The following is a 26,198-nucleotide window of genomic DNA, read 5'->3' on the forward strand; positions in this document are numbered from 1 at the left end:
TTCATCTCTAAACCTGACAATTAAAGTGGATTGTCACGCAGACCAACCCTGTGTTTCAGCACCCAGCTAGTGAGTTTGGGGACCCAGATTTGCCTCAGCATTTGGATTCCAGTCTTTCCCCCAACCACAGAAATCTTTGTTTGCCCAGTGGAAGCAGTGATCCCAATTTCCTTGACCTTGGATCTGTTTTCCTTCCCAAAGACTGGGATGAGGATCATGAATTTTTGTAGTAGTTTGCTCTTAGTACAGACTGATGTTTTTCATGTGAGCTGCTGAACTACTTCAGCTGTGAAGTATTTATAATGTTGAGGTGTGTAGTTGCCACCCTACCCTTAGATTAAAAAAAAAAATCCTCTGTAGTTGATTGTTCTTGATTTGGAAGTAATAAACAGGCTGGATCTCTGTAACTGAAATGATGCTGACCAGAGAAGGAAAGATGGAATAATTCTGAGAGCTGCCAGAGCCATGAGCCACCTGATGGTTTTATATGCATCACATTTAGTGTGTGGAGTCAGAGCTGTGAACTGACTGAAACCTGGAGCAGGTTGCCCAGAGGGGCTGTGGAGTCTTCATCCCAGGAGATGCCATGGAGCCATCTGGACACAGTTATGTGCAGCTGCCTCTAGGTGGTCATGGGGTTGGACCTCCAGAGGTCCCCTCCATCCTCTCCCATTCAGAAAAATATATCCAGAGTGATGGGCTTGTGTTTCTAGGGAGAAAATTGTAATGCTGATTTCTTTTCCTTCCCATCGCTCTGCTACCAACCTGCCCTTCAATGAGAGCCCCAGTCCTGCCATCTGCTGTGGCTCAAGGACTTCCCAGACAGAGCTTTGCAGGCCTTTATGGTTGAAAAATTGTTGTGGAGGAGCACTTTTGTGGCTGCTGGCTGGAAAACCGTCTAGGCTGAATGGCATTTCCCTGCTCCCTCACTGATCTGGAAGTGAGGGAAAGCTGCCACAGCTTTAATGGAAAGTACTGCACAGTCAGGAGAAAATTGACTGCCCCCCATGTTGCTTTGCTGTCTGCTGGTTTATAAATTGTAATGCTTTTCATTAAAAAGAAGAGGAAAAAAAGTGTCAGGTCTCTGTGGGTCCCAGATCATTAGCAGGATCAATTCCTTTTTCACTGCAGAGATCAGAGGCTACAGTCTTGCATAGCCAGAGCTTCAGCTCCTGACAGACCAAGCAAACAATGCAGAGGCAGAAGAGCTGGTGTGTGGCTGCCTGAATTGCTGTGCCTGGATTTTTCATTGTGACAGAAGATTCTTTGGAGCCTGTGAAATTAATTCAGTCCCTTGTAGGATTGGGTCAGAACAGTCTCATCAGCTCCAGTATCAGATATGTTAAATCCCTTAACTTGAGGCTTGCAGTGAAAATGATTTCTTGGTTACTTCAGGAAGTTGATCATGGGTGATGAAACTTTCATCCCCTAAGGAGGGCTGGTAATAATTTGCAATCTTTTACCTCTGAAGGTGTGTTGTGTGCAGTGTGAAGGAGGTTTGGTGTGCCTCAGTCCAGTTCCACAGCCCTTGGCCCACCACCACTGCTGAGATGGTTTGCAGCCATGCTGGAGGTGCCAGTCTGAGAGCCAAGTGCATGGAACAGACTGAGTTTACTTCTTAGTCATGGACGTGGTTGAGTCACAAACTTGCGTGTGCTCAGTAAACACTGCAAGTGTTGGGGGAATAAATAGAACGGATTTACAGGGGGTTGTAAGACTGCACGTCACAAGGTGCCCTTCTGCTGTGACTAGTCCTGAAGTGTGGCTGTGAGCATCCCATTTAACCTTTCACTGCTTGAACCTCTCATCCCCAGCACAGTGGGATGCAGAGGGTTGTTAAAATTTGATTTGAAATTGCTCTGTAATGCTGCATAGCACGAGGCATTCTCAGTTCTCTGCTTTCCTCTCTAGGGTGGATACACGCGGTTTATACTCCAGTAGATTCTCTGGTGTTTGGTGGAAATATCCTGCATAGCTTTAATGTTCCCATGCAGCTTCGCATCTATGAAATTGAGGACAGAACAAGGGTAAGGATTCTTGATTCTCTTTTTAACTGAGCAGTTCTTTGTGACTGTGATCTGTCACAGTCTCTCCCTCGTATTCCCCTCTGACAAACAACAACTGACGGGATCTCCGTGTCAGAGTCGTTGAAACAAGAGGTAAACATGAAGTAATGAGACTTTCAAATGTTGGTTATTTTTAGTGGGATTTACTCATGTGCTTCCCACAGATGTGTCCCTTCTGTGTCTTTTGTCTGCCTGTTAAACTTCCATAAAACACCTTCCCTTTTGCACAAAAACACATTGCACTTTACAGACCTTTGTACCAGTGTTTCTGGTAACCCTCTGCTTGTCACCTCTCTGTGCACACCTGGGGTGGATGATCCTGCAGAATCGATGGCACTGGGCTGGTTCTGCTGCCCACAGCTGAGTTGACAAAGCTGTGCAGAAGTTGTGTATGAAATGACATCTTCTGTAATTGGCAGTCACTGCAGGGACTTGATACCATGCAAGATTTCTTGGAACAGAGAGGCTGGGCTGGGACATTGATCTGAACATTGTGATGTTCATCTGCCTGAGCACCTACCTGGGGAAAGGCTCAGTAAGGAGAGTTACTGGGCCACCTCTTTGTTGGGGTGACAGTTTTATCCTTGGTTAATAAACAGGGCACCTGCTCATCGTATCCACTGAGTTTCAAAAAGCAGCAGGATCTGAAGGAAGTGACTCTGTTTTATTAGGCTGTTAAATAACCTGTGCAAGGCCACTGTGGCATCTGATATAAAAATGGACCAGAGGGATGTGCAATCCAGATGGGGGCTGTTTTGGAGGCCTCACTCTGAGACAGTGCTGATAAACCACTGACACGGGTGCCAGCTCTGGTGTTAGCAGAATGGAAGGAAATTGCAATTCTTCTTCACTAAAAAGTCTTAAAACAGTGTGTTGTGGACATCAGTGCAGTTCACTGTTGTTCACCCCTACAAGAGGGCACAAATCTTGCTCCAAGTTGGCTTTTACCCCAAATTGCTTCCTTTGCAGTGAGAGTGCATAGGCCTGGAGCAAATACAAATTGTTTTAAGTACATCTCTGCCTCAGTGGGAGTGAGGTGTGCTCCCCCCAGCCTCCCTGGCTTCCCAGCTGCTACAAGGCCTGGTGATCTTCACACTGTAAAACACTGGTGGGAGCAGTGGGTTCCTGGAGTGACTTTAATGGAGAGAAGCAGAAAACCGAATTCTTATTGGAAGAGAGATAAAGACAAAAATTGAAATTTAGGGGGAATTAGAACAGAGGAGTGTGGCAGAGAGCAGAAGTAGAGACCAGAGTGGATTCAGCCTGGCTTTGAACAGGTGAGAGTGTCAAGTGTCTTGAGAAAGTGCAGAGGGACTTGGACAGGAAGGTTTTGGTGACAGGAGCAGGAAGGGGCTCACCTGCAGAGGCACAGGAAGGTTTCCAGAGTGGCTGTAAATAAGAGCCTGCAGTAGATGCTCGGAGGTCACTGCAGGTGTGTTGTTGCTGGGGAGGATATTTGCACAGGAGCTCACTTGGAGAAGGGAGAAGGGGAGACTGGGAGGGAGGATGAATGCCAGAAATGAGAGATTTCCATTGAAGTCTTTGGGGAAGATGGGCAGGAAATGCTCTTTTGTCCTTAAGCTGTATAAAGATGGACATTTTGATCACACAGGACTTGAGCTACCCAAGATCACACAACTTGGGTTGTGGCTGCTCAGCTGTGCTTCAAGGCCTTGCTCCTTGGGAAGCTGGGTGCAGCTTTGATTTTCTAAGGTTTTTATGCCAGCAGGCAAAACTCCTTATAACAGTCAAATATTTTGGTAACTCCTGTGAACTAACCAGCCAGTTACACTGAAATGCCTCTTCAAAGTTACTGGCACACTGATCCTGTGAGGAGGCTGTGGGAGTTGGGTACCTGCATCTTTAAAAATGTCCTGTCACCATTAATTGGGAAAGGGATACTGCAACATTTGGAGATCCCAAATCAGACCTTTGTTCTTGTCATTTTTTGTTTAAATTTTCTTTGAAGTCTGTGTAGTTCTTTATCATTTTCCTTGCAAAAAATATTGGAGTGCTTTAGAAAAGCCAGCAGCCCAGAATATCCAGGACTTCACAGAAGCAGTTTCAGCACTTGGATGTTGCTGTGCTGGCAGCGTGTTACGCACAGGCTGTACCTGTGCTCACAAACTTGTGCTCGTGGGCAGATGTATAAACCAGAACTGTGTGAACAGCTGAAGAATAGCAAGAATTTCTGCACAGAAACAAAATAGAAGCAGTGCAGCTAAGGCATACAGAAGTTTGATAGAAGGCAGGAAAATCAATACTGTGATTTAGAAATAATAACACTCCCCCCCCCAACTAAAAATATCGTGCAGGAATCTTGAAGGGGAAATGGTTTCAAAACAGGATTCTGGTGTGTACTACATTATTTACTTTGTCAATCAAATTTTGTCATTTCTATGTTGAAATAATTCCATTCATACACTGGCTGGTCTGGCAGACTCAGTACAGTGTAGTTCACCCAAATTTACCAGTGTGAGCATACTGCAAATGAGTTTCTCATCAGTATTGATCTTTCCATTGTGTATGGCACAGAAGTAAATTACATGATGTGATTGACAAAGTAATTTGCTACACTCAAATCAAAGTGTAATACAGGTGTGCTTCCTCTCTTCATTTTGCACAGAGCAATTTTATGGAGGTTTCACTGTGTTTAAACCTGCTATGTAATGTTTAATCATCTTTGATTACTGATATTCAAAGTCATTTTTATGCTAGGTGTAGTTGTTATTGTCTTAGCTCAGACAAGAATAAATACAGGGTTGAAATGGTAATGCTGATTTACAGCCTGATAAAATTGCCTAGTTTATATACTTGTCATGCTTATTCTAGCTTAATTCCTCATACCCCTGGGAGACTTTTTAAGAGGGTTGTAGCCATTTAAAAATAGTTTTAAGGAGTAATAAAAAACATGTCTATTGTTGGAAACAGCTCCTAATGTGCAATTGAGGTAAACAAATATTCTCCAGCCTTACAGTTCGTAGAGACTCTCATTTTGCAGCCTGGCTTTCCTGGAGGCCAATTAACAGCCAGTCAAACAGGCCAAGCTGTTTAGCTCTCTGCAAGCCCAGCTTGAGGAGCTGCAGAGCAGGATGCCATGCAGGCATTCATCATTTGGCACAGGGGTGATGCAGCTCTCAGTATTGAAGAGGAAGAATGTGTCAAACCTAACCCCAATTAATCTAAATTTAACTGCTTTAAAATACTGGAACATGGTGAGAACAAGGGCACTGTGAATATACACGTAAGGTGGTCACTCACAGATGATGGTGTTTGCTATTCCCTTGCTTTTCTGGAATGTAAGATAACATATTAAGTGGCTAGCTTAATTATTTTGTAAATAGTCATAAATTGCTTCTCAATATTGTGATTAGATTGATTAAACACAAGTGGAGTTTGTAATGATTTTAATGGGCATTGTGGAAGAGATTATGACTTTTTTCAGGAAAAGTCTTACTTGCTTAGGGTTTTTGTTTTGTTTTTGGAGGGGTATATAAATCTCTAAAATAATTTCACTTGAACTGAAGAAATGGATCATATTCCAGAGAGGATTTTTTCTTGCTGTACAGGAATAATTAAATTTTTTTTTCAGTGGATTGTAAATTATTAATCACAGAAGTTAGAGCTGGAAGTGCCTATTAGATGATCCAGTGTATTTCCCTGCTGGTGGGGAATTCAGTCCTCTGGCAGTGTCTGTCTCAGATATTACACTTCCAACTCATCACAGAACATTTTCAATTTTTTTCCTTCTTTCTCCTATTCCTCCTCCCCTGCCCTTAAGAGTTCATTTGCCTGTGAGTGTACAATGGAAGGAGTATGGACATGCACATAATGCAGTTCACATCCCTTATAATTAATAAATGTTCAGGGATATCACAAAGAGCATATTCCTCTATGCTTTTCCATAAGGCAAACTTTAAAAGTTTTTAAAGCACTGTTGGAGTCTCTTTACTGGCAGAAAGCCCTGTAGATCTCTGCACAGTATCTCTGTCTACAGATGGTGTAGAGAGCTCTTCTTTCTGAAGGTTTGTAAAAGCAAAGCCTTCTCAGGCAAACAGTGGATTACAGAGGCATGGAGGGATTTGCTGTGGGTTGGAACATTGATAGCGAGGCAATTAGGAACTCAAATTGAATATTAAAGATTGATATACATAATGGGAGCACTGCATGCATTACTGCCTTGTCTTTCACATTGAATTAACATTGGTAACAACTAAATTTGGTGAAGCTCAGAATCTGTCAACAAATGTTGAGCAATGATGTCTTTAATATTCCCAGGCATGTGGCTGAAAACCTTTTGAAGGCTGAGGGGTGGAAGGCGGCTTCCTGTTTGTAAGTCAATTCTTTGCAAATTTTGTTTCCTGCAGTGCTCTCTTGGAAAAATTTGAGTTCCTTTATTAGCATATATTTTAGCATGGATAATTTCCCCTGTGTTCCCTAGTAGTCATAAGTGACTTGATCTCTTCTCTATGACAAATAACTAAACTAAAGGAAAAATTTTCTTCAATGCAAAAAGGCCCTGGGGTTAAATGTTCTCACATTTAGGGGGTTGTTGTTTGGCTGGTTGATTTTTTTTTCCTTTTCTTTTTTCCTTTCCTTTGTCATATGTGTGCTTTGTAACAAACCACACAGGGAAACATTTGGGAAGGTGCAGCAGTGCTGGATGCATGACCTGTAGCAACAAGCAGTTCAGATTTGCCAGCTGTATTTGTGTTGAGTTTAAGGGATTTTAACTTGAGAATTGCCATGGAGTATTTAATCCTACACTGTGATGCATCTAGTGTGACAATACAGTACCTTTTGCCTTTGTTACATTTTGTTTTACTGCTAAGAGAGTTTGCATTTCCTGTGCCTGGGAACAGAGGCAAGTTCTTTGGCTGTCCACCTTGGGGCCAGGTTTCAAATCTGGGCATTCCATAAGTCACTGATGTGCTCAGGTGGATGCTTTGATCACCTGCAGGTGTTTGGGCAGTGTCTGCTTTGCAGAGCTGAGGCTGAGTTTGCAGCTGCTGGGTTAGTGGTTCTGTTCAGAATTTGGGCTTTTGGCTCATCTGTGGTGGGTGGTGTTTTGGTTTATTTTCTGAGGTAATGCTCCTTTCTGGTGCAGTTCAGCTTTTCACTAAAGGTGGTGCCAACTCTGGGCTTAGGGAGCCGTGAATATGCAGAGAATGTTTTAAAGCAGCTCCTGTAGCCCCAGTGCAGTGCATGTGAGCCTGCAAAACACAGATTTCTGTGCCACCAGGAGAGAGAGGTGTACAGTGTAAGTACAAGTGCATGCAAGGTGCATGGCATCCATTTTTAACAAATCACAACAATACACATATCTTCCTGCATTTTAGGAGCTTCCCAGATCCTTCTGTGGTACAGTGACCTTCTACAGATAGAAAACTGTGTTGGAAAGGAAGGAAACCCTCTTTGTTTTCTTTTGTATCTGAAATACCTTTACAAATAACTAGTGTTGGAGAATTCAGCTTTTTGTGTGAGAACAACAGGTCTGAGATGTAAGGAAAAGTACACAGCTTGACAGGATCTTTTGTCAAAATCCTGCTCTTCTGTTCTTACTCTGTTTGTGGCAAAAGCTAACTTGCTACCAAAAGGTGAACCACATAAGGGATTTTTACTTTAATGTGTAGTTGTCAAGAATTTGTGTCTTCATTTCTTTAATCAAATTGTTGAGACAACCACAAATGAAAAGGATGAATTTCCTCCTTGACTCATTTTAGGTAATGTTGCCATTTTGATAAAAATCCTGTGATAGTGTTCAGGAGATGAAAACCCACTCCTTATTTTAAGTTTTAGTGACTAACATCTGTATGTGACCACCCTATGTTTATACAGCAGGTAAATAATTCTGTAGGGGCCATCCATCAGTTTCATGATTTCACAAGAACACAAACCCTCTCCCAGCACCCCAAGAGGATACAAATTAGTGAACCAAGAAATGATGCTGTCGTGGCAGGCAGGCTGCTCCTCATTCCGTATGCTGGAGGCATTCAGCTCCTGCTCCCACCCTGTCCCCTCCCCCTCCTCACACTGTCTGTGCTCTTGATAACACCATGGCAATGATGACTGGCCCTTGTGCTGCAAACTTCCCTGCCTTCCCCAGGGCTGACAGTGTTGGTTTGTTTGCAGGTGCACGCCAAATTCCGCTATCCTTTCTACTATGAGATGTGCTGGTATGTTCTGGAGAGATACGTGTCCTGTGTGACCCAGCGCTGCCACCTGAGCAAGGAGTACCAGAGAGAATCAATGGTCATTGGTGAGTGAAGCCTTGGAGGGCACATTCACAGCTGCTGCTTTGGGTTCTGCAAAGCACATTGGAAACTCAACTGGAGAAATTCTCTAATGAATTTCTTTATTTTGGGGTGGGGAAGATTTTTGACTCCTAAGCGTTTCCGTGAAGTACCAACCCGCTTTGAATTGTATGTATTGAACATTCCCTTAGCAAGTGGATCCCAGAAAATAATTTTTGGATGTGTTTGTTCGTTGGTTTCAGTAATGTTTGTGTTGGGATGATCTGCCAAACAGTTGAGGATTTACTGCCATGTTCAGCACAGTACCTCGGTAGCAGAAATGTGTGAATTGCAGTTGTGCTCTGGTGGGGTGGATATTCTGTCCTTTTGTAGAGCAGCTCCTGTACAGAACACGTTGTGGTCACTAAACCTGCCTTCTTTCTCTTCCCTTTTCCTTAAATTCTCCTGTAATTCTCTGGTGACTGGGTTCTGGTTCTGCAGAAAAGCAAACCCAAGAAAACACCTACACAAGTCTCCATGATCTGTAGCCCAGGTTCAGGGAGGTCAAAGAAACCTTTACAACAAGAGCTGAAAATGGGCCAGAGGACAGACAGACAGATGTGCCTGAGGCATTTCCTTGGCACTGGTGTGAGCTTTGCATCAATGTGTGCCAGTCCAATTGTTGCTGTGCTGAGCTGGCCTCTTTTTCCTCCTTTTGATGGAAGGTGGTGGTGGGCCATGTTCCCTCTGCTTTTAAGCACAGAATAGCTGAAAATAGCACAAGCACCAGCTCAATCTTAACTGATAAATGTTAAGTGTGGAGGAGGAGTAAAGTATTTCTGTGCCTCCTGCTCCCTGAGGTGCCACTTGGAGTGAGTCTGGCATGGCTGGCACTGCCCCAGACTCTGGACAGAGAAAGGAAATGTTCACCTCTGAACACAGTTCTTAGTAGAAGGGATTGAAGAAGTCACAGGCAGGTGTCACTCTCCAGTGAGTTTTAGTGACCAAGAATAATTTAAGGGAGCTAATAATCTGTGTGGATAGGCCAGGGGGAATTCCTGGGTCACTGGGCATTTGGGTGCTTCACATTTTAGCTCTGAGATCCTGGTCAGAAAGGTTAGTTAAGCAGAAATTCTGTGTCCAGAGGAATTTTTCTCATAAGATTATCCTAGAGGTGGAAAGGATGAATTATCCCTTTGGATCAGCTCTTCAGAAAGCAGTGACAAAAGTGATAACTGCATTCTTTGGAAAATAAGGAGCAATCTCCTGTTGTCTGAAGCACTGGCATGGAAAGAGGCTGGTCCTGCAGGCAGGGCAGAGGTGGCAGATCAGCCACGTGTAATTTCAGAGCAAATTAGCTGTGGAGAGTGGATGGTTCTGGATATTGAGATGGGACCTTTTCCAGCTAAATCACCAGTGTGAATTCCAGCCCAGCTCCATAATTACTGATAATAGTTTAGTGATCCCCACGAAATGTGCCTCAGTCCAGTTAGCTGGGAGATATTCCAGTCATACATAACTCACTGGGAGCTATAGATGTCCACTGTCTAGAGGGAACAGGATTGTTGTGCATGACCAAGGAGTGCCAGCTCCAAAGGCTTCAGGAAAAGGAGCCTGGCTGCTTGGAAAAGGGTTTGGTGGTGACTTCTTCAAAGTCCTGTGACATGTGCTGGCTTCAGTTGCTGGCAGAGAGAGACATATGCTTTTGTTTTGTCAGAAACTTGGGGTTTTGTTTTTATTTCTTGGCAGAAACTTAACCTTAAAATAATTATTTTAGTGGGGGTTGTGGTTCAATAGACCAGGTCTGCTGTACTGCTGGATCTTTCACTTTGGCATTTGCCAAATTCAAAGGAGTAAAGGTACATTATTTATCTTTACAAAGCTGCATTGCTTTGTTCTGTGTGAGTAATACAGTTTCAAATACTTGCTTTGCTTTTCTTTTGACTGATCTGTGTGTCTGGACTCGAATCTCTATGAACTGTAATCTTTGAGTTAAAACTGGTTTGTTCTGTGGAGCCTGTATCTTGATATTGTTCACTTGCTGAGGGATGGGATATCCTAAAGACATCAGTGTTCCAAGCCCTACCTCTTTGTTTTTAAGCTTTTCTTCAGAGCTGAAAAAGTCCTTAAATTGTCTCTTCCTTAGGGACTTCTCTATCTGCAAGCAATTTCTTGATTTCCCATGAGGGAGTATCCCTTGACGAAGAATTTCCCATTATTCTCCTTAAAGAGTAATGAAGCAAAGTACTTAACTTCTCCTCAGACCCCTCAGTACATTTAATTGTCTGCTGTCCTTTTTGGTTTAAGAAAAAAATTTCATATCCTTGTATTCATTTTCAGAAATTTCTTTTGAATATTCGAAATGTTTCTCCTACTTTTAAAAAACAATTTCCTTGACTGGAAATTTGTTCTAAATTTGTTCTAAATGGCTGTTTTCTGCCTTTCCTTTTGGGTGCTAGAGCTGTGGCATTCTATTTTTCACCCTCCAGTTGTGCTGCTTTCTTTCCTTACAAAGCTTCTGGTACAATGATTGAAGTGGATCTTTGAAGTTAAGAAAGTGATTATCAGTAGAGGAGGACGTTGACTAGAGATAGTGCAGGACACTGCCCACAGTCTCTGGGATTCACAAGGGAGTGGTTCTCATAAAATTTGTGGGGATTCTGTTCTCCTGTGTAAAGAAAAAAAATTACTGTCTTGATAATGAACATTGTTAGGGAACACAGAAAACTGAGTTAATCAGCAGTTGAATTTTAAGGATAGCTTCAGACATTTCATACTGTGTTTTTATAACATGTTTTTATAACATTTTATAACGTATACTGTGTTTTTATAACATAGTATTTATTCACTTTGACAGGAAGGTTGTTAAATTCAGAGTGACTTTCAAGAAATAGTCTATTCATGACAGTGAATTTGTGTGATTGTGTTGTGATACCTGTGCCCTGATACTTGTATGCTGCTGTAGCAATTTGTATTGTTCTTTGTATTTGTGTTTTCTAAATGTCTCCACTCACAAAACTTCAGACAGGAAAAAGCCCCACCTCTGTGGAGGCAGGGCTGAAACCTGGAGTCTTCCACTCCCTAAATAAAACCGTGAGTGCAGCTTGAAATGAGGTGGAGGATGATGGCCGTGCCTTCCTCCCCCATTCCTCAGGCCAGGATGGATTTCCAGGCTGTGTCTCCAGGCAGTGTGTGAGGCTCTTCTGTCTCACATCTCTCCCAGGAGGGCAAACACTCAGGGCGATGACGACATGACAGCGATCACAGCCTGCTGTAAAAGCACACAATCTCTTTTTCTCTTTTCTTTCGCTTGTCTCTCTCAACTGGGACATTTGTCCTGCCAGCTGAAATCAGAAAGGAGCCTATTTGGGTTTCCTACTAGATTTGAATGTGTGCTGTTTTTCAGGGTGGATATGTCTTCATTATTTTTACTCTTATCATGAATGAGTCTGTACTGGATGTTTTCAACCACAGTTGACCTTCAGTGAGATATGGATGTTGAGAGTGAGCTGACAAAGAGTAATTGGGAGAAGATCCTGGGCTATCAGAGACGTGCTTTCTCTGTAGCCTGCAGCTTTGAAGATTCCCATTGCTAAAATTTTAACAGGATGGCTCTAACTGTATGTTAAGCCTGATGGATATAGAAAAGATGCCCTCTGGCACAGTGAAGGAGCCATGTCTCTTTTTTTCCCCTTCTTCCTCAGGGGATAGAATAGATTTGCTAGTGATAGACAGGTACCTGAGTATATTGAGTGGCTCCTGTATGGGGGGCTCCATGCAGTGGAGCAATGGGATACATTCCCAGTATGCTCAGGGTTTTTCTGCTAATGAAAATGTCATTGCTGTCTTTAGCAGACTGTTAGCAACTGCTGCTCCCAAGTCACAGTGGCAGGGTTTGGAGCTGGGAATGGCAAGGCATACACTGGACTGTTCTAAATAGTTCAGAAAGGTTTCATGATTATGCCTGACCCCCATCCCTTTCTTTTAAGTTCTGTAATACAGCAAGTTGATTTTCAGCAAGGAAGGAAACTGTATAATTATTCTTGTACAAGTGGATAACTGTGAGAAAAGTTAAGTGTCTGCCCAGAGCCACAGGGAAGTGAACTGCTATAGAAAAGGTTTCTAATGCTCTGTCCTGTGGTCAAGTCTGTGCTGCTCCACCTCTTCACTGAGCTAGATCACAGACTGGTCTGGATGAGCTGGTTTTATTTGCTTTGAGATGAGGGGGGTGAAGGTATTTTTGCACTAAGCTGTGTGGGAGCCCAGACTGGATATCCCCTCTGAAACTGGAGTTCAGACCTGGGACTCACTGGGGCACTGACTCAGGAGAAGAAACAGCTGAGCTGAGCAGGTGCTGTTCCCCACAGGGAGACTTAATAAACCAGAAACCTCCAAGTCAGTGCAGCCCTGTGCTTAAACACAGTGCTTAAAATGCACTTCTCAACAAAGTAAATGCAGATTATGCTTATGTAGGGCCTCAGCTCACAGCACAGTAACTCTGTCAGACAATGTTTTCATTGAAATGAATAAATAAAAATCATGGCATGCTGCATTACAACAAAACACTTGAAAACACAAAATTGAATCTCCCTCACCTTGAAGTTATCCTTCCATTATTCATTCCCTTGGTGCTTTTTTTTTTAGATTAGCAGCAGCAGCAGACAGTTGTTGTGTTTGGAGAGCAGCCTGCTCTTAATCCGGCGGAGCAGCAGCGCTGTAATCCCCTGGTGCTCCAGAATAGCCTGGGACACTCCAGGCTAGCAGCAAGCCCTGTGCCCAGGGGAGAGTTAGGCCAGGCCTGCAGAGAGCAGGGCACTGCTGGGGTGGTTTCTTTGGGTTAGATGGGAGTTGGTTTTGCTGTCCCTGCCCAGGTGTGGCTGCCTGGTGCTGGTGGCAGGGACAGGTGGCAGCTGGCAGCACAGAACTGCCACCCCCTCTGTGTGCTGCCTCCTCCTGGGAGCAGGCCTCAGTATGCTCTGGTGCTCCACTCCTCTCCTGCCTTTTGTTTCCATAGATTAGAGCAAGAGACAAAAAGTGGAGATGTCTCTTGGAAGCATTTTCCCCTCGCACCAGAGCGTTACTTGGAGTAAATTATTCACACCTCCATAACGTGATCTCCCTCTTTTCTTTAGGCCTTATTTACACTTGTGCTTTGCCCCAGTTACAGCCATTAGTTCCTGTTCAGCACAGCCAGAGCATAGGAGGACAGAAACACAAGATTGTGCAGATTTACACCACTTTCTGTTGATGACACTGTCCTGGCAGCGTAGGGATGTGGATCTGCTTCCACCCTCTCCTGTTTGATGCCAGAGCTCTGGCATTTTCTCCCATTGGGGCTGGGCTTTGTGCTTGAGTCAGTTGTAAAACAGCTCACCAGGGCTGTGTGGCTCAGAGGAGGGGGCTCCAGCCCTGGATCCAGCAGCCTGGATTCTGACTCCTGGTTTTTCCCTAGATTTGATGTGTGACAATGAGCAAATCGTGCTTTCTCCCAAGCATCTGTTTCCTCAGTTGTAAAATGGGAGAATGACATAAGCTGATTATGTGGCCTTTGAGGTGGGTACGTGTGCTTGCTACTGTGGACAAAGGAAAAACAGTGTGAAATAAAAGTTGGATAACTGAGTGGGTTTTAAATGTTCTAGTTAAGATATTTTCTAATCCTGTTTATTTTTCTAAGAGAAGCATGGGGGTGTATTAGCACAGAGCAGAGAGGAGGAGCTGCTTTGGAGTGCTGATGCCACCACCTCAGCATGCAAAATAATCTGTGAGGCTCTTTTGGAGGCTTGCAGGGAGGAAGTTACCCTGCCCTGTGGATGGAGCTGGATTTAGCTGCACCCTGCCTTGCTGATAGCTGCTGTTTTCTGTGGCTGCCATCTTTTCACAGGCATTTCAGCTTAAACTTGCCCTTCAGGAGTCATTTTATGGCCATTTTGGTTTTAAGGAAAAATGCAAGCCTGTCTGAAGGAGTAGAGAGGATGGAGATGCTGGGTTTTTGCAGACCCTGTAGCAGCAGCACTCTTGCCCTGGGGAGTGTGAGGTGACCAAATGGTGTCTGTGGGACAGTGACACACAGAGCTGAGCTGGCCCTGCAGGGCTTTCACTGGGAGCTGCAGGGCTGAGCAGCCAGGCAGGCTGAGCAGTGACACTGCCTGTGGCACCTCTGACCAGCGTGCTTGTGACAAGGTGGTGCAGACTGAGCACAGACAAGGAGTGTCTCTGTGACCAGCAGGAATTCTCCAGCTTGGAACTGGGCTCCAGCATTTGAACCTCGCTGTTCAACAGCCGGATGCTGAGCTTTCTCATTAATGTCCATTTAATCCTTCCTTAAGCATGGTTCACATTGTCCTAATCCAAAGCTACTGCACTGCAAAGCATGGAAGCTGTGAAAGGAACTTTTCATTAATTGTTCTCTCACTTTTTCTGTGTGACTTCTGTTTCCTTTGCAGTGTGTTTTTGTTTGCAGCTTAATCTCATACCCATTTCAGCCAGTAATAAATTGATTTAACTGGGTGTTGCCAGTGTTAACTGTATTTTCCACAGAAATTCCTGCTGTTGCTAGCCTGCATTCAATGTTGTTCACTTAGTCAGGGAAATTGTGTCTAATAAATAAGAAAAGATGTGTGCTTGAGGGAACCATGGCCACTGGTTTCCTACACTGCTTTCACTGCTTGATTGTACAGAGTTGGGTAACAATTGGGGCTCTTAGGAGGAAATTAAGATTAATAGATCTTTAGACTCAGAAACTTGCCTTTAAATTTTCCTGAGAAGTACCTAAAATGTGTTGGGAACAGCATTAAGAAAACCAGTAGCATGTAGCTGTGACAGTCTCTGTTTCTCAGTGTGTTTTGTCTTGTTGTCGTAAAATAAGCCCAGTTGAAATCCTGTGTCTCAGAAGAGCAATGAGTATTCATGCACTAACAACTGGGGGTTCTTGTTTTATCAACAGCTTGTTGCTTGCAGAGAGGAAAAGTAGTGAGGAGTTGATTTTGTGCTGTGCAGGGTTCCTGGAAGAATGATGATGTACAGCATTTTAACGTGCCTTCTGCCATCATCTCCCCCTCCTCCTTCTGTGCTAACTCTCCTCTTAAAGCTGTAAAGCTGCCGAATCTGGTCTTTTTCGGATTTGTGGGAAAATTAATTGTGTGTGACTTAAGAGCTCTGCCTCCTCCTAATTGAAGGCATAGAGGACTGAAGCTTTGAAGAAAGCATAATTTTTCCCTAAATGTTTCCCAGTCATTTGAACCGAGTAGATGTTAATGAAAACCAGCATTAAAACAGACAAACAAGCGCCCCCCTCAAAGAAAAAAAAATTAAAAATCAGCTGAATAAAGCCCATTCCTGTCACATACTCACTAAACCATTCTCCAGTGCCCTTTGAAATAGGCAGCACCTGGCCCCAGTGGTACAGAAGTGCTTCAGCTGTGAGGTTACACTGGCTAAAAATTCAGCATTCTTTTTGTAACTTTCAGATGCAAAAAGAAAACGCAGCACAGACAGCTACTCATCAGATTCGTGGTTAGACATGGATGAAGAATCTTGTGATGCCCATCTCCAGGAGGAGAAGGATGACAGCTTGGATAAGAACTCCAAATCCTTGGTGGATGGCTCCTCCTCACCCAACAGCACACACTCAGAAGGGAAGGAGGCTGCAGGGAGGAAGCAGAAAGCCACAGTAATGAGGTACCTGAAAAGAACTTTGTCTAATGAGTCAGACGACAGCATCAAATCAACGACCCCCACGGACTATCCCAAAACACCCACGGGGTCTCCAGCCACAGAAGTTTCAACCAAATGGACTCACCTCACAGAATTTGAACTGAAGGGTTTAAAAGCCCTGGTGGAAAAGCTTGAATCCCTCCCAGAGAACAAGAAGTGTGTTCCAGAAGGCATTGAGGACCCTCAGGCTCTCCTGGAGGACATGAAGGTGGGTGTGATAACTGGGTGATCCACACAAACTCTGCTCACACAAACTCTTTTGCAGAAGGCAGAGTTCAGCTGCAGAGGGGTGGCAGAGGTGTGTGGTGACCAGCTCATGTCAGGCTGCTCTGGCTGACAGGGAAATGATTCCTTGAACCAAAGCTGTCTCTGGCTCCTGTTTGCAGCCAGGTTTAAGTGACACAGTCCTTTCTGACTGTCACAGTAGTGGCCAGAAGTTTATATCCTCTCATAATTCAGCACTTGTTATGTTCCACATGTAAATATTATACCTCAAAAAGTCTGTTTATATTTACAGTTTTAATCAGCCCTTTTTGGTCTCGTGTCTCCCTGGTGTACACCTCATTAGCTGACACATACAAAATGTAAATACTTGATTGCAGCTCAGAAGATAGATTGTCTTAACACTTCCAGCTGCTTTTTTTTTTTCTTTCACCTTTTTCATTTCCCTTTCCTCCATTGCCCTCTATAGGTTGATAATTATTCTCCACTGGTACAATGTATTGGTTTAGGAGCTGGTGTAAGGAGTGAGTACTCACTAGTGACACAACTTCTCTGTGGATTTTCGGTCTGTGAACAGTCTGGATTTTCAGTTACATATTTTCTATACACAAGAGCTCTGTAAGGCACAATCTGAGGGGAAAATACGTGTTTATGTGGTAAATGGGGAGGGAGCCTGTACTATTTTAGTGCAAGTGGTGTAACAGCTGCTTAGAAAGGCTTCAAAGCCATTGGAGAAGGCTGAACATGTGCAGTGTGCAGTGGAACCATATTCCCTGATCTTGGAGCTTGGAAGTGTGATACACTGCTCTCGTTCTGGTAAACCACAAGAGCTCAGGAATTCTCTTCTTGCAAAATCAGGCACTTTGTACATGAAAGTGGACACACCTGCTCAAAGCTGCAGATGTGGATTCACCAGCTTGCTCTGTGATCAGTCATCTTTTAATCAGAAGTCAAAATGAAGACCAGAAGTTGAATTTGTGGTGAAGCAGAAAGAATGGTCATGTTACTTCTCAAGCTTGATGCCCAGGGTAATTTTCACTTAACAATCCAGAAAGGGGTGCAGCATCTCATGGCTGGTGCAGATGTTCTGAGTGGGATCCTCTCCCTCTCTGGATGCCAGACTCCAGAGTGCTGTGAGACATCTCCCCAGAACACAGCAAGGTACCATATGTGAATCTGGCTTAAAGCACTGTGTGGGAGTATCTGTTTTCCTGTTCCTCTCCAGAGCACTGGATTCACTGACTACAGAGATGGAGAGCTACAAATGGACTGTTAAAAGAAGGCCAATATCACCTTTTTGGTGATACTGTGCTGTAACTGGTATTGAGTGAGCACCTGCCAGTTATGGTGTACAGCTTGATGTTCCATCTCCTGTGATAACTGGTTGTGGCTCCTAAACTTTCTGTCCTTGCCAGCACATGCTGTAACCATCAGGATGTAGCCCAACATCTGGATACTGATGGTTCCCTGCTGGTGAAAGCCCATGACCACATCTAAACATCAGACATGCTGCAGGATTGTTTCCCCTGGAATCACCTCTGGATGTTTGGCCAGTCTGGGACTGATTAGCCAGAGTGAGATGTTTTTAAAACCACGTGAACTCAAACGTCTTCTTGAACATTGTCTAAAGAACTGCTAAAGGACTTTCTCACCCATCTTTTTACAGTATTGACCCACATATAAGCCAGTCTTCAGAGAGTGGAAGTCAGTATGGCAGAGTAAATTAATTAAATTGCAGTCAGCTTCCTCCGTAACTCCCCGGGGTTGCACAATCCCCTTCCCAGGGCTCTGAAGGAATGGGGGCAGTCAGGGGCAGTTGAGTACATTGCCTTCCAGATCAGGGGGGAGTCCAGGATTCCCAGCAAGGCCTTCTCTTTGCTCATCATCAGATTGTCACAGGCAGCCAGTGACAAGGTGTGACCCATTCTGGGAGCCTGGGTGCAGCAGCCATCCCTCCTTCCTGGGAGGGATGCAGTGGAGCCAAAGCATCCCATCTCCTCAGAGCATGAGGTTTGTTTTATTCAGTTTATTCACTTCAAAAAAAAAAAAAAAAATCAAACCCAAGTGTGTGAGCGTGTTGAGAGCTTTTACCTTCAAAGGATGGGGCGTGCTGAGGGAGGAGTTGCCAAGTGACAGATTTGAGTCCTCTGAGCATGCTCCAGCACAATGGTCCTGGCAGGATCCGGGGTTCCTTGGTGTGAGGATGCAGCAGTTCCACCCTTACTGTTCCATCAGGTTCTGAAGTTCAGCCCCTCAGCTGGACAGGGTGAATCAGTGCTCCCTTGGGGTTCCCAGGGATCCCCACCCTCTGCTCCACGCATGACGGATGAGCTGTTGTTATCACAGGGAACTGGTGGAGATTCAGATAAAAGTAATTTTGGGTACTGGCTTTACATGCCACAGGACAGTTAGTGTATTTAACAATGATATGTGCAAAAGATGATTTTAATTATATTGAAACAGTTGTGGCTTAACATTTCTGCAGAGCAGGAGTTCTGATCTTTAGCACCAGATCCCAAGGTGTGAGGAAGAGCAGGAGCACATAGCTCATGACACCCTGTGGAAACTTAAAAGATCTGCCCTGTACCAGATAAAAACATAATGGCAGAGGAAGAAATACAGTCCATTTTCCAGAATGGTATTTATCTCCTTGACCACTGAATCGTGTCCTCTCTTACTTTGCTATAGTTTTCCAACCTGTACAGATAATAAGGTGGGGTTTGCTGATAGCATCAGCAGTGGAGTGAGCAGAGCCTGGCCCCTTTAGCTCACCCTGATGAATACCCAGAGCAGCACTCAGCTGTGTGGCTGAATGGAGGCAGGAATCCTGCAGGAGCTGTGCTAATGACCCGTGCTGTGACTGTGCTTGGCTGTATTAACAAGGTTTATTTCATGGGCGACCCAACTTTCAGGCATGTGATGTATTAATAATGCTTCCTATTAGACGTACCCTTTTAGTGCACCCATTTGAGAGTTATTTTTAACAAATGCATAGCAAGAACATGCTCTGACAAAGTCTGAAAGCTCTTGCTCTGCTGGGAAAGTCTTAAACAAGTTTCTTCCTGAAGCAAATAAATCAGTGTTTATTCTAGCACTTTTATTTCTTACTGAAATACACTCAGGAACTTTTTTTGTATGACATTCAAGTCTGTCTTTGTGCTTCAGGAAGATAATTAATGTTTTCAGAAAACAGGATATGGATAGTTAAACTGGAGAAAGGAAACCATTTTATTCAGTGATGTGAAGTTTCACAGAACTAATCAGGGTAGCTCACAAAGAATCCATGCTTTCCCAGCTGAGCAGGAGCACAGGAAAGGATGGGTGACTGGATTACTGCTCTTAGTGGTAAACACAAGCGCAGCTATTTCCAGCTATTTAATGTCAAGCAGGTGAGACTTTCTGAAGTAAAGTAATTTATTTTCCCTACCAGAAGGGAGACTGAAAACTAAACTAAGCCTGTGTAAATTCCTTACACATCATCTGAGCTCCAAACTAAGTGTGCCTGTCTGGTGGGGACACAGCAATCCAGAAGTGCCAAGTGCTGCCTCTGCAGATTGAGCACCCATTTATCACCGTGATGGATGGAGTGCAGCAGCACAGGGGAGGATTATTTGCAGAGAGGAACAGGCAGAGCAGGGCAGTTCTCCCCTCAGCCCAAACAGGGAATTCAGTCCCTGGTGGTTGCAGCAGGGCTGGGGTGGGCTTGTGCATGAGGAAGAGGTCACTGTGATGTATCACCATTGTCCTCCTTGGTGAAGTTTGCACTCCACGTCACAGGACAGGTAAAGCTGAGCAGGCCTTGCATTGTGGCACACATGAAACCACTGCCAGGGATTCTCACCTGTGTGCAGCCTCTGATTCTGCACATAACATTTCTGTGTGGTACCAGAGGATGGCAATTCCTCTGCTGCTGTTGGGGAACAGGATTGTGAGATCTGCCTCCTACTAATGCCACAGACCTTGCCCACTTCAGAGCAAAAGCACTGCCGTTCTTCAGAAGGGCCTGTGGAAGTCCATTAGAGCAGAAGAAACTCGGTTTGAAGAACAGAGGTTGTCAAATATCTGCAACTCCTTGGCAGCAGGAGAAGATTCTTGTGCAAGACAGATGATATCTACTGAAATATGTTCTTACTTTTTCTTGCCAAGAAATCTTACCCCCTTCCCATTCTGATGACAGAAAAAAACCTCCCTCTACTGAATGCATTTCAGGGGAGTCATTCCTTGCTGTGCTTTTGAAATTAGTGGCTAAGCTGAATTCTTATACAGTTAATCAGCTTCTTCCCTTCATACCTGCTGTTGTCACCACAGCCCTCAAGTGTAATGAATTGAGCCACCTTGTGCTGGAAGAGCATCACGTTGTTCCTCTAACTGGAGCCCCATGGCTTTTCTTTATCTTCTTTTTTCTTGTTTTTAAGCAGGTGAACAAAACCCTGCCTCCCCCAGCCTGTTGTGAGCTGACACTTGACTGCAGTGAGCCCAAGTGTGGCTGTGCTGTGCTGTGTGCTGTGCTGTGTGCTGTGCTGTGTGCTGGGCTCTGTGTGTGCTCTGTGTGTGCTCTGTGCTGGGCTCTGTGCTGGGCTCTGTGTGTGCTCTGTGTGTGCTCTGTGCTGGGCTCTGTGCTGGGCTCTGTGTGTGCTCTGTGTGTGCTCTGTGTGTGCTCTGTGCTGGGCTGTGTGCTGGGCTCTGTGTGTGCTCTGTGTGTGCTCTGTGCTGTGCTGTGTGTGTGCTGTGTGTGTGCTCTGTGTGTGCTCTGTGCTGGGCTCTGTGTGTGCTCTGTGTGTGCTCTGTGTGTGCTCTGTGCTGGGCTCTGTGTGTGCTCTGTGTGTGCTCTGTGTGTGCTCTGTGCTGGGCTCTGTGTGTGCTCTGTGTGTGCTCTGTGTGTGCTCTGTGTGTGCTGTGTGCTGTGCTCTGTGTGTGCTCTGTGTGTGCTCTGTGCTGTGCTCTGTGTGTGCTCTGTGTGTGCTCTGTGCTGGGCTGTGTGCTGGGCTCTGTGTGTGCTCTGTGCTGGGCTCTGTGTGTGCTCTGTGTGTGCTCTGTGTGTGCTGTGTGTGTGCTCTGTGTGTGCTCTGTGTGTGCTCTGTGCTGGGCTCTGTGTGTGCTCTGTGTGTGCTCTGTGTGTGCTCTGTGTGTGCTCTGTGCTGGGCTCTGTGTGTGCTCTGTGTGTGCTCTGTGCTGGGCTCTGTGTGTGCTCTGTGCTGGGCTCTGTGCTGGGCTCTGTGTGTGCTCTGTGTGTGCTCTGTGCTGGGCTCTGTGTGTGCTCTGTGTGTGCTCTGTGCTGGGCTCTGTGTGTGCTCTGTGTGTGCTCTGTGTGTGCTCTGTGCTGTGCTCTGTGTGTGCTCTGTGCTGGGCTCTGTGTGTGCTCTGTGTGTGCTCTGTGTGTGCTCTGTGTGTGCTCTGTGCTGTGCTCTGTGTGTGCTCTGTGCTGGGCTCTGTGTGTGCTCTGTGTGTGCTGTGTGCTGGGCTCTGTGCTGGGCTCTGTGCTGGGCTCTGTGCAGACAGCCCTTGTTTTCAGCTGCCTCACATGAGAAGCTGCCATCGTTTTGCATTTCTCCTTGGATAATATTTTCACCTGATACATATGATAACAAGAAACCTTCATTACCTTGCCAAGTTCTTGGAATATACTCTGCTTTCCATTGAACTCTGAGTCTCTGACAGTTGTTAGTGGAAATGTTGAGATTTTCTGTCTTACAGGCTTTCAAACCTAAGAGTAGCAAAGTAAAAAGGGATTAATTTGTCCTTTGTTTATGGCTCTCAAGCTGCCTCCTTGTTCTGGAGAATTTTGGCTTTGCAATGAGAATACAAAAGAGCTCTCAGTTTTAGGATTGAACTTGCAGAGTGTGGTCACAGATCAGTTAATGCAGAGATCTCTCTCCAAATGAAAAGGACATGAGAAAAGAGGTTCTCACTTCACCTCAGCTTGGCCAGAGTTAATTTGCCAATGATTAAAAGTTGTTGGGTGTTGCACTGGCAGAGCAGGTACAATACAGACTCTGCATCACAGCCAGGTTGGGGCAAGCTGTGTTTTACCCCTCAGCTTTGCAAACCCCTGAGTGCAGCCACAGCACCAGGCTGATGAAACTGGGCTTGTTGTGGCATTGCTTATTTTGGTCCCTGGTGCTGCTTCCAGCCTGAGCAGCATCACCCACAGCCTTGCTGGGGAGCTGCTGTGTGCAGGAGCAGCTCTGCGCTGGCTGCTGGAGCACAGCCCCCATGGAAGCACAGCCTGGGGAATTGGGCTGAGTGGGACAGGTTGTCTGAGCTCCGGGGAGAGAGTCAGCCCCAGGGACACTGATCCAAACCCAGGCTCCTGGGGACTGGAACATGCCATCACACTCTGGGCTTTAGTTGGATGATTACAGATGAATTCCAAGTGCACTCCCTATTAAAACAATTACTGTATTTTAAGCTCTTTTTGTATAGTGTGTGAAATTACTAATTACTAGAGTGCTGCACTGGGGACTGACAGAGCCTGCTGCCTGTTGTTGGCTAATTAAGCTTTTTTCATATACTTGGGAACAGCACTGCTGAACTTGATTGTCTGGGGTCATCTCCTAAATATTCTGTTGAAGTAATTTCCAACCTGCAGTTCTCATTTGTTCTACTGGAGCTTTTTTATTTTTGGTCTTTAACCTGTTGGTGCTGATTTGGCCTTCAGTTTTCAGCAGCAAAGCAGAATCCTCCTTCTGACTCCTATTTTTTTGTTTTCATTTCTTCCTTTTCAGCCACCTGAAGTCCAAAATGAAGAGTTTTGTAGCAAAATTAGTGAGCATGTAGGGAGTCATGGGAGGGGAGCGTGGACTGCTCCCAGCTGCACATGGAGTGTTTTACCAGCTCTGTGTTGGGTTACTGGTCATGGGAGTGATTCACAGTGGTGGAAGCTGTGTCAGCCTGTGCAACCCACTCACGAAATCTCTAGAACAGTGCATCAAAGAAAAGGGTTTGGTGGGGGTGGAAGGGAGGGGAGACCAATCTTTTTCCCTTAATGCTGTCCACAGTCAGATCCTTTCCTGGTGATCTCTCAGGAACCTGAATGCCTCAGCTGGTCACATAAAGGAACTGGATTCAGCAGCTCTGTCCTGCCCATCATGGGGGAAGGAAGGGCAGTGGGAATGATGGTGCTCTTGGATTGCCATGTGCAAAAAGATGAAAGGCTCCAGAGCACATTTTTGTTCTTGGCTCACCTGAATGATCAGGCACCTGAGGATTGCTCCAGACTGCACACCTGATGCCTGTGATGGCTGAAATAACAGGGGCAGAGCCTCACTGCTTCTCAGGCCTTCTGTAGCCTTGATTGGGAGAGAAGGGTCAGAGGTGGGGTCAGCTGGGATTTAATGACCTGGATTTGAGGGAGAGAGGTGACAGTGGTAAAACACCAGTCTTGGACACACCAATATTAAAGAATTCTGTAACATTTGAGGTGATTGATGGCTGATTTTGCTGCCTGTTTTACAAGAAGTTTCACATTTGGATGTTAATGAGAGGTGCTAGAGTTTCAGTGGGAATTGGAAGTTTGGAGGCAAAAGTAACTTGCAGAGATCTTGTGTTCTGCCACAAGAGCAGAGGCCTCTGCACTCTTGAGTTGGAGAAATGTTTCTCTGGTTAATAAAGGCCTTTTCATTTACAACAGAACATACTAAAGGAGCATGCTGATGATGACCAAAATCTTGCCATTTCGGGTGTCCCTGTGGTCAGCTGGCCCAAGAAGACCACAAAGGTAATGAGACGCAATTCCTTACTAACCATTGTTGTGCCTGGCCTGGTCTTTATCTATAATCTGACAAAGTGCTGTGTATTATCTGTTGGCAGCTGCTAGCATTTTTAACACAAAATGTTTCTTTTAATGGTTTTATGATTAAGACTTGAAGCAAAACAAGAAAGTGCCTTAGCAGGGAGAAATCAGAGTTTCCATTTAGAAAGAATTTGAGCCTTACTTACCAGTATAAAACTTTGATATGTCTTGATCGTTTACTAATTATGGTTAAATCTAAAAATTTTGATGCATTCTGTGTAAAATGAAATGATGTGTAAATGCTACAAATCAGTCACTTAGGGAACACTCCCATCTGAATGAGATGGTTTTTCTCTTACACTATGAGAATTCCTGAGTGCTCTGTACTGTGCCACTGTAGCTTTGAAGCATTGTTTTCTGTCCTTATATCCTAATTTTTCCTCCTATACATGGGAGTAATTCTTTTCACTTTGCAGGAGAACCAGGAGGTTTGCTTCGTTAGGGCTGATAGAGAATTTGAAATAATTACCGAAAGAACAATGTCAAAAGGCTGGTTGTTATTTATAACAGTGGTATGTTTACCACACTGCAGTTATTCAGCACGCTGTAAAAGCAGCTTTGCTTATTTAGAAGATGTCTCATCGCTTCTATTTTTACTTTCATTTTTCACTGAATTAGTTTTATAATCCATTATTTCTTTAGAAATGCTGAAGGGGTCGGTCAGCTTAAATCAGGCTTCAATCTGAAAATCTGTCGTTATCCCTGTAGATACCTTTCAGATAATTATCAGGCAAGATAATTCACTCACTTCTCACTTCTTGTGCTGGTGAACTTGGTGTGGCACGTGTAGCCATGAGAATTTGCTGTTTGCAGGTGGGAGGTAGGAGACCATAAACATGGAGCTGCCAGAGGAGAGTGGGGCAGGATTCATCATGTTCCTTCTTGGTCCCTTTTTGGGTTTCAGCTCAGCATATTTCAGAGGAATTGGGTCTTGTTAAATACATATTTCCCTTTTAGCTTGTAATAAATCCATGGGAATACGCTCTGTGTTTAAAACACTGGTTTAGAAACAACAGTGGAAAACCTTGAGAAACAGGTGTGGGATTCTGCACTCCTCTGTTTATGGCTGCTGCTCATGCCACGGTCAAGTATATTCTAGGCATTGGATAAAGCAAAATCTCTATGACCAGAGAAAAGGTGGTGTGGGAAACATGTAAGATAAAACTGAGGAACAACTGACTCCCTTTTGAGCTTGTTAGAGAAGGGAGGATCTGAGTGCTTTGAGGCTTTTATAAGCTTTGGCATTTGTTAATGTTCTTGTTCACTTTATTTTGGAACCTTGATAAATGCTTCATTTCTTCTATTTTATTTCTGTGTATTGGCAATGTAACTGCAACTGTAAAGGATTTGTAATTTTTGTGACTTAAATCTTACCCTTTTTTGCAAAATCCATCTTGCTGGCTGCAAGGGATTTTTTTTTCAGGTGTTTATTTTCCTTCAGCCTTTCTGAAAGCAAAAACATTCAGGAGGCATCATTCCCACTGGTATGACAATATCAAACATACCAGTTAATAACAAATACAAGGAAAACTTTCACAGATAGTCAGACTTTAGGTTGAAGTTTGGAAATAAACAAAAATTGATAAGAGAAAAAATGCTTTCACCATTCTCTTAATATTTGCCTTGCTTAATCTGTGATCAGTTTCTGTTATGTCTTATGTTTTAGTTCAAAGGTACACTTGCAGATAGGGCTGCACATTTCCCAAGAGAAATTTGTTGTGGTGCTTCTAATTGGCAAATGTCCTTGTCATCTTCCATGCTGCAGCTATTTCCCTTCCTGGGAACAGAGGCCAAGTGAACAGGCTGGGAAGAGGCATCTTAGAGCTGAGCCTGTGAGTTCCAAATTAAAATCTGTGGGAAAGACAATATAGGGGAGATTTGTCTAAAAGCAGTTTTAGTAGTTAAGCTTGGTTATTTCTCCTTTGTTCCCTGTAAGCCCTGATAATGAAATAGAAGATTTTACAGAGAAGAAAAACCCTTAGGGAGGCGGAAACTCCCTTGGAAAATGGATTGTAGCTGGTGGAGCAAGTCTCCATAGCCAGAAGATCCCACAAATGTTGAGCACAAGGCAGGGGAGTAAAATCTACCAGTAATTTTGCTTTCTGCAGTCTTGTAGTTTTTATGGGAGGAATGGCAGCAATTTCCCAGTGCTCTCCTGAGGTCCTTGTGTTC

General features: G+C 44.4%; 1 protein-coding gene across 7 annotated transcripts in view; it reads left to right on the top strand.

The window, feature by feature from the left end:
* The window catches only part of KDM2B (lysine demethylase 2B), a 104,598-nt gene that overhangs the window by 42,630 nt on the left and 35,770 nt on the right, over positions 1–26,198 (top strand). For all 7 annotated transcript variants that reach the window (XM_054289065.1, XM_054289066.1, XM_054289067.1 and 4 more), the window contains 4 exons: positions 1,912–2,027; positions 8,199–8,325; positions 15,766–16,220; positions 23,865–23,951. In XM_054289065.1, the coding sequence (XP_054145040.1) occupies positions 1,912–2,027; positions 8,199–8,325; positions 15,766–16,220; positions 23,865–23,951 (785 nt within the window). The remainder of the gene's footprint in view (positions 1–1,911; positions 2,028–8,198; positions 8,326–15,765; positions 16,221–23,864; positions 23,952–26,198) is intronic.

The sequence above is a fragment of the Melozone crissalis genome, unplaced genomic scaffold (assembly GCF_028551555.1).
Source record: "Melozone crissalis strain CALT ecotype California unplaced genomic scaffold, PUWL_Pcris_2 ptg000063l_1, whole genome shotgun sequence".
NCBI classification, from domain to species: Eukaryota; Metazoa; Chordata; class Aves; order Passeriformes; family Passerellidae; genus Melozone; species Melozone crissalis.